At 42.5% G+C, this 13,145-nt stretch overlaps 1 protein-coding gene across 4 annotated transcripts in view; it reads left to right on the top strand.

The window, feature by feature from the left end:
• Window positions 1-6,228, top strand: part of tead1a (TEA domain family member 1a) — an 83,454-nt gene extending 77,226 nt beyond the window's left edge. For all 4 annotated transcript variants that reach the window (XM_035395867.1, XM_035395868.1, XM_035395866.1 and 1 more), the window contains 3 exons: window positions 450-590; window positions 1,601-1,753; window positions 2,264-6,228. In XM_035395867.1, the coding sequence (XP_035251758.1) occupies window positions 450-590; window positions 1,601-1,753; window positions 2,264-2,377 (408 nt within the window). In that variant the 3' untranslated portion in view covers window positions 2,378-6,228. The remainder of the gene's footprint in view (window positions 1-449; window positions 591-1,600; window positions 1,754-2,263) is intronic.
• The last annotated feature ends 6,917 nt before the right edge of the window (window positions 6,229-13,145 follow it).

Raw genomic sequence — 13,145 nt, 5'->3', positions numbered from 1 at the left:
AATTGGACTGTGCGATTCATCTGGCCAAACAGTATTCACCATTTATTCATTTAAAAACATTTTCAAGGAAAATGGCGCTCGCGTTCAGAGGCACCAGTAAGACGAGATTTCTATCGTACGAGCGAACGTGCCCTTAAACCAGAGGTGTGCCCAAACACAAAGCAGCACTCTCAACCCAGAACAACGTAGGATTCGAATTTGACCGTTTTGAAACTAGAAAACCCGGTTTGCTGTCCGCGTCGAAAGAAATCGAAAAGGGAAAGAAGTCAAATGAAGGAAACGGGCAAACGAACTCCGCCCGGGAGTGTGTGTGTGTGTGTGTGTGTGTGTACGAGACGTCGTCGGGGACCGCGTTTCGGCGGTGGGGGTGCGGGCGACTTGACGCGAGCCTCACTGTCCTTTGTTTCCGGCTCCCCCCCCCCCCCCCCCCCCCCCCCACCCCCCACCAGGCCGACCTGAACTGCAACATCCTGGACGACACCGGGGCCTTCTACGGCGTGACCAGCCAGTACGAGAGCTCGGAGAACATGACCATCACCTGCTCCACCAAGGTGTGCTCCTTCGGCAAGCAGGTGGTGGAGAAGGTGGAGGTGAGTGCCGCCCCGTGGCGCCGTCGCGCCGCCCGCGAAACCCCGACGACGACGGGGCCCTAGCGACGTTCCGGGACGACGGCCTCGTCGGTGCGGCCCGAGGGCTTCCGCTAACGGGTTCGCCTGTCGGAGCCGTCGACGTTGTCCCGCGGTTACGTAACTATGCGCGAAAGGCACCGTCGGTGAGCTCGTGTGAGATTAGAACGAGTCGTTTGGTCTCATTTAAGCGACGTCCGTGCTTTAGCATCCGTAGAACGCTCGGTCATCGCCCAGTCCTACACGCGGGACCGACTGCGATAGCGGTGGCTAGTTTAATTGAGCGGTTGTGCTTTTCCGTTTGACTTCATGCAGCCGTGTTCCTGTCAGCTGCGTTCTGCCTCCGGACACCACACTGCGCAGTGCACTGCGCAGTCGTTTGTTTTAGGCTGCTACCGTCAGACCTGGGACAAATACATTACATTACAGGCATTTGGCAGACGCTCTTATCCAGAGCGACGTACAACAAAGTGTATAACCATAACCAGGAACAAGTATGACGAAATCCCCTAGAGAGAAGTACCGTTCCAAGTGCAGGGAACAACCGCATAGTTCAACTTGGACCCTGAAGGTTAAACTGATTAAAATACATATTTGTTTTGGGATTCAAATACTTTTCTGTGCTCTACTGATCTTGCCTGGTGTAATTGAGCCTGCCAATATAACCAGAAAGCGGGGTTTGCAGTTTTTGAGAATATTTCATTGGTTCCAACACACCAGACAAGATCAGTAAAGCGTAGAAAAGAGTTTGAATCCAAAACAAGTACGTATTTGACCCAGGTCTGGCTGCCATTCTTGGATTTCCTTTGGAAAGAACAAACTTATTTTATTCTGTCCTATCTCTGTTGTACTACGTACTGTTATCTAATGGAACCTAAGGAACTGAAATCATTTTTTAATTAATTTTTTTTTTTTTTTTTTTAATCTGTGGTTTTCCCCTTCACCGCCCCCCCCCCCCCCCCCCCCCCCTCCAGACGGAGTACGCGCGGTTCGAGAACGGGCGCTTCGTGTACAGGATAAGCCGGTCGCCCATGTGCGAGTACATGATCAACTTCATCCACAAGCTCAAGCACCTCCCCGAGAAGTACATGATGAACAGCGTCCTGGAGAACTTCACCATCCTGTTGGTAAGCATCGCTGTCTGTCAAATAATCAAGTCCCACCCCCCCCCCCCCCCACCTTGGCCACCAGGGCTGGCCTCAGGGAACGTACTGCCCCAACAGCCGAACGAGACCAAGGAAATGCCAGTGAGTGTGTTATACCTCATTATCTCCACTAGACGGAGACAGCGCAACCTAATGATATGTACTTACCAAAAAGCAGTTTACATGTTGTGATTAGAATATTCATTTACCCCTAATTAAGTTTTGATGCAGCATACCGACTATTTGTGTGAATTCAGAGCTAAAATATCCAGAACATTCCACCAGTAATAACAGTTGGACGCTGACCGCACTGAAATCGAGGCAACATTAACCGCGACGCGACCGTAACCGTGACGCGACCGTAACCGTGACGCGACCGTAACCGTGACGCGACCGTAACCGCGACGAGACCGTAACCGTGACGAGACCGTAACCGTGACGAGACCGTAACCGTGATGCGACCGTAACCGCGTTTCTTTGCCTGTGTTCCAGGTGGTGACCAACAGGGACACGCAGGAGACCCTGCTGTGCATGGCGTGCGTGTTCGAGGTGTCCAACAGCGAGCACGGGGCTCAGCACCACATCTACCGGCTGGTCAAGGAATGAGCCCCCCCCCCATCCCCGTCCCCAAGGCCCCCTCCAACATAGACTGAAAAAACCTCATTACAAGTGGCAGTGCCTCTAATTGAAATCAGACCCAGACTGCTTTGAGTCACATTTGGGTGAAGCCTATTATTATTATTATTATTATTATTATTAATTATTATTATTATTATTATTATTATTGTTTTTTTGTCTTTCTTAACGTGTATGTGTATGACTGCAGCTGTGAATTGCGGTACAGTTGTTTTTTGTTCTGATACGTAAAGTAGTTCATTTTAATGGATGACTAGCTTATATCTGTCTGTAGGACAAAGTACGTATATTGTGGCAGTGCGTAACGCCAGACAGAATTATCTGTTGGGCCGGGTTGTGTTTCGTTAGCAGGTTTCTTTTTATTTTCTGTTTTTCATCCAGTGAGGTCCATCGAGGAGGAGAAAAAAAAACTGACAGTAGCCTTTGTTTCGTGAGTTGCGTAAACTACACGGTGTGCGCGCGTGTGTTTGTGTGCGGTTCTTTGCGTGTATACGTGTGTACACATACACACATACGCATGTTTTCCAAAGAAAAGTGTTTTGAAGCATATCTCTTTTTTTGGGGGGTGAGTACATTTACAAATGAGAACTATTTAGAAGATGAAAGATTGCGGTTTATTGTTAAGTACAAGGACACTACTGGAGGAAAAACATTTGCAGCATTCGGAGAATTGAGCCGCATCTTTGAACCAGTGACCAAGCAGCCGCAGTGAACGCGCTGTACTGCTATAGCACTAAGGACGTATCAATCAGCCATCGTCCAGACGTTGTCCGCGACCTACTCTCAAACCGCAATAAGAAAAAAAAGAGCTCAACTCGTTTAAATTCTCCCGGCCTGCACGTGTTTTTCTTTCCAACCGAAAAAAAATAGAAACGAAAGGAATCTTTTGGAGTCGCCTAATGTAATTTTGTCCGAAGTAGAAAGCACTACAGTTCTGAGTCGTCACTTTTGTCCGAAGCACTTGGATGTTCTGATTGGACGGGCCTCGTTGAGGGTGCCTGACACACTGCCTTTAAGATTACATTAAGAAAATTATCCCAGCGTGCGAAGAAACGCGGGATCGAATCTCTGAAAATGTAACATAATGAGAAACTGGGAAACCAGGTGACCTTTATTTTCAGTGGCATTTACTTTGCTATGGTGCATAACTCCTCAACAGGCTATAAATATATAAATGTTTGATCTTTTTTTTTCTTTGGCCATTGAAATCGTTTTTAAATGATTGTTAATCCTGTCCATTTGTGCAGTCAATCACTGCCTTTGCTTACACGAGTCCTATAAATCTGTGGCCTACACTATTCATTTTCTACAACTCCGAGCCTTAATTAAACGCGTGTGGTGTGAATTCCAAAAGATGCCACGAAAGCTGTGATCTCTTTCCTAAGCTGGAAGACCGTCTCGTTAAATGTCACGCACGATAGGAGTTTCGCCGTACAGAACTGCCAAAGCGTATCTGTATACAGTGCCTTAGTGTACGTTGTACCACTGACCGTCGCTAATTTGTGAGGACACGTCTGTCATTTAGAAACGCGCCCGAGATCAGCAGTTTTTGTGAACAGAAGAATTGCCTGCCCATATCTTTTGCATAGACACGCCAACATTCATCACGCCATATCAGGAAGTGACTGTAATAATAGATTAATAAAGAAATCGCTTTCAAGTTCTATTCATAAATATATATATATATATATATATATAAATACATATATATACCCTTTTTATTTACATTTCAATGCAAAACAGTATATACAGTACTGAACTGACTTTGCCTTTGTCTAAAAGACCAAAAATATATATATATCTATGGAGATATATCAGATCTCTAATCATTTCCCTGCACTGTAGCATGAAAGTGCCTTTGGTTTGGAATTTCCAGCTTAGAAAAGACAACGTGTTAAGAATTATAAACATTAGCAAAACCAAAAAATTATATATATATATTAAAAAGTGAGAAAACGGATCACCACAATGCCTTTTTTAAGTTTTTGTAATAGATTGATGAGGCACAGTACATTTTTGACAGAAATATAGAAGATTAAGATTTTAAAAGGACATAATTTGGTAACATTGGAAAAAAAATGGTGCAGAATATATTTAAAAGGCACCTTTGTGTTAATTTGTTTAATGTTAACTCCTGTGAAAGGGAATATTCTTGAGCATGAGATTTTGTTTCCAGCAAAAGTAATTTTCTTACCAATACTGTTGAAATCTTTGCCTAATCGTCTGTCGACATGACTAGAATCGTTTGCATTACTCAGTATTAATATTTGGCTTCGGTTTGTTCCTCTGTATCAAGGTGGGGGAGTGAGGGCCGAGCTTGAAAAGACGACAGGCGTACAACCTTTGGATATAAATCTCGGCCAAATCCGTTTGATAGCCAATCAAACGTGCGATCAGTCACTGTGCGCTGTCAACATGGGTTCGCCATATGTTCTTAATTACACGGAAGTGTTTTCCTGTATTTTTCTTTAGAGCGGTATGCCATTCCTGTTTTTGGTGGGAGCTCTCCACTGAAGGGTACGCAAGAACACTCATGAGTGTAGAACCCAGAGTGGCCTGAAATAGACGTAACAGCGAGCCGACGGTGATGCCGCCGGTTCACCCGAGTGAAACCAACGGTGTATCTCTATTTAAGGAGCACCCTTAATTATCCACAGTGCCAGAACAGACACGGTTACATCGACTCTCCTTTCTCATGAAACACTAAAGACCAGCACTGTTGAATATCGCCAGTCCCGATTATTGGAATGGGTTCACGCAATCTTTTTAACAGCTTTATAACACCACTTCTTAAACAAGTAAAAGTAGATGTAAGTAACGAATGCAAAATAAGTTGGCTTGATTGCTCTGTGTGTTGCTATACGCCTAAAGTAGACTACAGGTGTCGTCATACCATTCACAATCAAATAGCCTTTGTTATTTAACCTGTTTTTTATTTTTTACGTTTTGGAGGCGGGGATAGGGGAGGGGTGGGGCGGGTATTGTTTATTACTATTTCGCCCTGTGTACTTGTTCACGTTTCTGAATAACAATGAGATGAACTCGGTTCCTGTTTTTTATCGTGCTTCGCGTATACAATGGTTTTGTGACGACTTGAGTATATTTGAACCCGAGTCAATGGTCCCTGTTACCGCTGCACTGCTGGTACGTTTGCCAGGTCAATCTCGCTTTGAATACCTACAGTTTCAATGGGGGTCAAGTTGGGTTCATGAACTTAAAACAAGGCGAATGTCGGGGAAACATTTTAACGACCTCCACGGTGCGGAAAAGAGAGATTTGACGCGGACGTATTGGCAGTTTAGCTCTAGTTCTTACTCGTTTTGTGTTTTGTCTCTGTGTAGGTACTGGTACCTTTTTGTTCATAACCATTTTAAATGATTGGCTTTAAAGTGAACTTTTCTTTAGTTCATATAGTATCTTGGAATAAAAAACGATTGTGTGTGTGTGTGTGTGTGTGTGCAGAGATTTTTTAAAGGTGCTTTGTATAAAGAAAATGATGTATCCTGGCTTTTCTCGGTACAAACGTGTGAGATCTTTATTATCTGTTGGAATGGTAAAGGGGAGAGAGGAGAGAGAGAGGAGGAAACTGGCTATTCATGGTGTGTGTGTGTGTTGTGTGTGTGTGCGCGCGCGTGCCTGCCTGCGTGCGTGCAGGTGCGCACGCATATGTGTGTCTACGCGCGTGTGTTCTTTACTGCAAAATGGTCTCGTCTTTGCTCCGTAACATTTTGATGCCTTCTTGATAAAGTGGTAGATATTTTGTAGCTTTCTAGGAACTTTGTATGCATACAATATCAAATGAAAATAAATATTACAACTTGGATGTCTTCTCTTTCGTTTCAATGCAGCACACAACCTTGACATCATGGCCACTTTCTGCTCATTAACCATGCTTGCCTTTGTATTCACAGAGTATTACAGTACACCACCAGTGTTTCAGAGAGGGAGAGAGATAATGTGTGTGTGTGTGTGCGTTTGCGCGCGCGTGTGTGTGTGTGTGTGCGTTTGCGCGCGTGTGTGTGTATTCCCATTCATCAGCCCTACTGTGTCAGCCAACCAAAGCATAATCTACAATTAAAATGTAAGGAAACGTTTTGAGTTTAAGTATATCCATTGGTTCTCAAACTCGGTCCTGGGGGACCACTGTGTATGCTGGTTTTCATTCCAACCTGAACCGCAATCCCAGAAATTTAACAAGCTGTTAATTTTTCTTAATTAGGTGCTTTTTATGTTTTAGAGCTGGGGTTCCCAGTCTTATCCAGAAAGGGCCAGTCAGGCCAGTCTTATTCAGAAAGTGTGGGTGCACACACATCAAGGTGCTTAGCAATGCTCTGGTGTATATACACTCACCGGCCACTTCATTAGGTACACCTGTTCAACTGCAAACTGCACCCATTAACGCAAATATCTAATCAGCCAATCACGTGGCAGCAACTCAATGCATTTAGGCATGTAGACATGGTCAAGACTATCAGCTGAAGTTCAAACCAAGCATCAGAATGGGGAAGAAAGATGATTTAAGTGACTTTGAACGTGGCATGGCTGTTGGTGCCATACGGGCTGGTTTGAGTATTTCAGAAACTGCTGATCTATTGGGATTTTCACGCACAGCCATCTCTAGGGTTTACAGAGAATGGTCCGAAAAAGAGAAAATATCCAGTGAGCGGCAGTTCTCTGGGCGAAAATGCCTTGTTGATGGCAGAGGTCAGAGGAGAATGGCCAGACTGGTTCGAGCTGATAGAAAGGCAACAGTAACTCAAATAACCACTCATTACAACTGAGGTATGCAGAAGAGCATTTCTGAACACACACCACGTCAAACCTTGAAGCAGATGGGCTACAGCAGCAGAAGACCACACCGGGTGCCACTCCTGTCACCTAATGAAGTGGCCGGTGAGTGTATATAGCCTATATATACAGTGAGCTCCATAATGTTAGTGACAGACGTGTTTTTTCTTGATTTGGCTCTACTCTTATCATTTTACATTTGTAATTAAACAATTCACATGTGAGAATCTGAACTTTGACCACATTTTATTAAAGTGTATTTTTATATATTTTGCTTTTGCCATGTAGAAATAACATCACTTTTTATATATGGGAGCCAATTTTTCGCATCCGCAAGGCATGCTGGGATAGCTGGCGACGCTAGGCAAGCCGGCAAAACAACCAGCAACGTGGGGTGCTGACCAATCGCATTAAAGATCCGACATGAAAACTGTCTTCGATTTCAAATTTAATTTCTCCATTCCACATAGTTCTGTTAGGGAGGACTCGTTAATTATGGCTATGTGGGGATCTCCAAAACATACGATTGATATACATTTAGCAAGCACTGTTTTAAAAATAGAAAACACGGCCGCAAGCGGCCAATTGTGGGAAACGGGAACGATGGCCGCCACTCTGATTGGCTATGGACTTCGGCAGTGCGCACGGCTCTTAAAAGAGAATGATAAGAGGTAATTTGATTGGCTATCAACAAATGCAGCTGCGCCTCACCCACTACCAATCAGTATGACCCCGCCCTGTTTCCAGGTGCCCCGCACACCTTGCACTGTGCGCTGCTCACCTCTGGTCCCCGGGTTCCATCAGTCACAAGCCAGCCCCGTGCGCAATTCGCCGCGCCAAAGATCGTGCCCGCGCTCCACGCAACGTTGATTCCAGAAGATAGAGCTCTTGGTGTATCGTCTGTCCACAAGATTTTTTTTTTTTTCCCCAGAACTTTGCAGGTTCGTCCAGGTACTTCCCATTTCGGTAAGAAGAATTTGACGTGTTCATGTGTTCCAGTGTTATGTCTGTGGGATGACTAAGCTAACCCGCTCTTTAGCATTGTCAGCACTGACACCTAACATCAGGTATTGTGTTTTCATCAACTGTCCTTGTGGACCGAAGGTTAGGAATGCCATTAACGGACAAGAGGACGGACTATTACATTACAGGCATTTAGCAGACGCTCTTATCCAGAGCGACTTACACAACTTTTTACATAGCACTTTACATTGTATCCATTTATACAGCTGGATATATACTGAAGCAATGCAGGTTAAGTACCTTGCTCAAGGGTACAACGGCAGTGTCCTTACCCGGGAATCGAACCTGCGACCTTTCGGTTACAAGCGCAGTTCCTTACCCACTGTGCCACACTCCGTCCTATGAAATAGTAACGCTTCTGTTGAGTTGGAATACAGCATTTTCAATGATCCCAGTGATGAGTGATTTACTAACAGATGCACGGGCAAATACGAAGTGAAGGTTCCGGTTGAGAGAGAAGCCGCGGAGCGCTATGACATCTTTCCATCAGGCGTGCTCTTAAACAAACGTTCCTGCCTTAAAAAACGATAAGCAGATGCTCGAACTGATAAAACGCTCGGCTCAAAGGCAGGTCCCTGTTACCGTGTAATCTTTTATCGGTTTGATGAGGACCAACCCCTTAAAATAGTACATATATTTTTATGACACATTGGCTTCCTGGATGAATGTACATTTTGTCCTTGAACTAAGATATGTCGCTGTTGTGTAAATCATACAACATGGTGGCCTGTCAGCATAAACTAATCGCTAATATCTCAACAGCAAGATTAGCACATCCAATGGACTTTCCAGCAGGATCCTGGTACAGACATAACATAAGCGTAAGCGACGCATTCATTTTGTTAATTCGTTTTCTGATGAGCACGCAGAAATGTACACAGGGATTCAAGCCAGAAAAAACTCAACTGAAAGTAGAGCAGTGAGTCAGAGTCAGAAGTCATGTTAAGAAAATGCAGTTTCAATGCTGTCATTTAAACAGTCTGTTGCATATTTTCTGCGCTGGTCTTCGTCCTGACCTCACTATTCTCTCAACTGCAGCCGTTCAGCCCCTCTGAGGCTTTCTGTTATTTGTCCTGGTGCTCTATTCAAAACTGAAGCCGGCAGCTAAACAGCTTCCTTTTAAGGGGTAGTGCTTCTACACGCGGCTCACACCCGTCAGTCAACTTCAGTCACCTGAACGTCAACCATGAATGTTGGGGGTGGGCAGCAAGGTGGTGCGGTGGGTAGCGCTGTCGCCTCGTGAGCAAGAGGCCCCCGGTTTCCAAAACTTGTCGAAGTCCCCCACCAGGTGGGGGGCCGCGTGCCAGATCACCTCCAACCAAGGCACCGGAGCCTTGTCCCCCGCCCCCGCCAGAGAGCCCGGCCACCTGACCCTCGGGCCTGGGGCCTTGGGCCTTGGGCCTTGCCCTCCAGGTGATCTTTATTCACGTCCTGCCGTGCAACCTTTCGGCAAGCGAGCCCCTCCCTGGACCGGAGCGCGATGAAGCGGTCGGCCAGCTGCAGGGCACTGCGGAGGCTCGCCTGCATGTGTGGGACCCTCCCGAAAACATGGGCTGCGTGGCAGCGAGGGGACCAGCGTACTGTAACGGCTACAGTTGGATCACCCCAACGGGCGAAGAGGGAAGTAATATAAATGGGGGTTTATGTGATGAACTACTATGAGCATGTATACTGCCGTCCAAAGGCTAACCGCAGTAACTACATTTTGGTCGAAATTGAGTTATAACTAAAAATGAACTTCTTGATATCTGTTTTATCTTGTGACAAAGTTTCAGAGTTAAATTTTGCTTTGTTTTAGAGAAAAAACGGTATAAAAATTGCAGTAACTACAAAACCCGACTCAAAACCATGGCAGACCGCAGTAAGTGAAGTTACTGCGGTCTGCTTTGGGATTCTACCGGCCGATTTTGCGATCTACCCATCTAAGTTACCTCACGCGACTGCTTTGGGATTCTACCACCAGCCGATTTCACCCATCTAACCTCACACAACAAAGCTGTTTAAGATGGCACTATCCAGCGGAAAGAGGATAGTGGAACTGGTGTTGAAAAGAAAATACCCAGGTAGGCTAAGTAACGATGACATTAAGCGTTGAGAAACTAGCAATCACATTATAAAACACCTGTCAGCCTCGCTATATATGCTGACTGACAGGCGATGTTTAGTTAGCTAGCGTTATCTTACCTGCTCCCTGTAGCTGTAACATTATCATCTGTAACTTCACATCATCGCCGATGCCATGTCATGCACTTAAAGATTGTTTACAATCTAGCCTACGCATTGTAGGAATACGAGTGCGGAGAAAGAAGCGCATGTATCCGCAAATAATATAGATTAAAAATGTGCACAATTTCGTACTGCAAATGAAAATAAATGTAGGCTATAAGGCCTAGGCTACTCGCTAAAACTGCCTATTTGGGGAGAGCTGGCTATATATGATAGTATTGAGTAGCCTATTTTGTGGATTAATTGTATTGATACTCAAGGAAAATCAGGGAAGTTTCTGCCACTGCTTAGTGATTAAAACGGATTTTTCTAAATCGCATTTATCATTTAATCTCCCTAACACAATGCGAAGAAGCTGTCTGTCACTTTCCAATTGATTAGTCAGATCGTTTGCATGCTTGTTAATCACTGAAAATTAATTAAAACAGTTTGAGATCAATTAGTTTAAAGGAAAGTTTTGCGCTCCACCAAAACACGCCGCTGTTTAAAACATGTAATATAATGAACACATTGTACTGTGATTCAGTGTAGCCTTGTATTTATTCATTGTGTTAAATAGTAAAGACAAGGATAATGAAAATTATTAATGTGATTGTCATCAAGGCAACAACAGTGGTGGTGATGACAACGATGATGAAATTGAAGATGATGATGCAAAGTTTAATTGATAGGAAAATAATTATCTAGATAGGTGAATAAGTAAAAAAGTGAAATGAAATGATATTAAGACTAAACGTCTAAAATTCTCAATTTGTCCAGACTTAATTAAACATGCACAAATCCATAAGTAGAGTTGTTAAATAGCCTACTGTTAAATACAATTATAACAAAATCAGTGTCAAAATAGTTTTTGTTCACTGACAACACAATATAAAAGCTGAGAACATTGTAGTTACTGCACTTTGCTTTTGCATTGCTCTTAGAACCATTTAAGGCAATGCAAAGGCAAAGTGCAGTAACTACATTTTTGGGGTTAAAGGTCAAATCAGCCATCATGGTTTTTGGGCATAAAATTTACCTCATGAATACATGTACAATTAGTGCAATATCACTGATATACCTATAACACATTTGGCTGGCCAGTTAAAATACTTTAAAGCCATTTTTCTCAGTTTTACCCTTTGCGTAGTTACTGCAGTTAGGCTTTGTAGGGCAATATAGCCTTATGTATTTTTCTGATTTTCCACTGACATATATTTCTTCCAAAAAAGTCTGCAAACACATTGTTGCTCATTTATTTCACTGTGGTTGTTCAATAAAGGTGATATCCCATGCATTGGAATTAATGAATTGCATTTTTCAAGATTTAGCATTATTTTCACATTTTGGACATAAGCCTATAGCCTTATGTATTTTTCTGATTTTCCACTGACATATATTTCTTCCAAAAAAGTCTTCAAACACATTGTTGCTCATTTATTTCACCGGGGTTGTTCAATAAAGATGATTTCCTATTGATCCAAATCAATTAATTGCATTTTTACTTTTTTTGCATTATTTTCACATTTTGGACATAAGCCTATAGCCTTATGTATTTTTCTAATTTTCCACTGACACTGATTTTTCTCCAGAAAAGTCTTCAAACACATTGTTGCTCATTTATTTCACTGTGGTTGTTCAATAAAGGTGATTTCCCATGCATTGGAATTAATGAATTGCATTTTTAAAGATTTAGCATTATTTTCACATTTTGGACATAAGCCTATAGCCTTATGTATTTTTCTGATTTTCCACGGACATATATTTCTTCCAAAAAAGTCTTCAAACATATTGTTACTCATTTATTTCACCGGGGTTGTTCAATAAAGATGATTTCCTATTGATCCAAATCAATTAATTGCATTTTTACATTTTTTGCATTATTTTCACATTTTGGACATAAGCCTATAGCCTTACGTATTTTTCTGATTTTCCACTGACATATATTTCTTCCAAAAAAGTCATCAAACACATTGTTGCTCATTTATTTCACCGGGGTTGTTCAATAAAGATGATATCCCATGCATTGGAATTAATGAATTGCATTTTTAAAAATTTAGCATTATTTTCACATTTTGGACATAAGCCTATTGCCTTATGTATTTTTCTGATTTTCCACTGACATATATTTCTTCCAAAAAAGTCTTCAAACACATTGTTGCTCATTTATTTCACTGTGGTTGTTCAATAAAGGTGATTTCTCATGCGTTGGAATCAATTAATTGCATTTTTTAATTTATTGCATTATTTTCACATTTTGGACATAAGCCTATAGCCTTATGTATTTTTCTGATTTTCCACTGACATATTTCTTCCAAAAAAGTCTTCAAACACATTGTTGCTCATTTATTTCACTGTGGTTGTTCAATAAAGGTGATTTCCCATGCATTGGAATTAATGAATTGCATTTTTAAAGATTTAGCATTATTTTCACATTTTGGACATAAGCCTATAGCCTTATGTATTTTTCTGATTTTCCACGGACATATATTTCTTCCAAAAAAGTCTTCAAACATATTGTTACTCATTTATTTCACCGGGGTTGTTCAATAAAGATGATTTCCTATTGATCGAAATCAATTAATTGCATTTTTACATTTATTGCATTATTTTCACATTTTGGACATAAGCCTTTAGCCTTATGTATTTTTCTGATTTTCCACTGACACTGATTTTTCTCCCGAAAAGTCTTCAAACACATTGTTGCTCATTTATTTCACTG

This window comes from Anguilla anguilla, chromosome 16 (assembly GCF_013347855.1).
Source record: "Anguilla anguilla isolate fAngAng1 chromosome 16, fAngAng1.pri, whole genome shotgun sequence".
NCBI lineage: Eukaryota > Metazoa > Chordata > Actinopteri > Anguilliformes > Anguillidae > Anguilla > Anguilla anguilla.
This window is presented reverse-complemented; position numbering and strand designations above follow the sequence as displayed.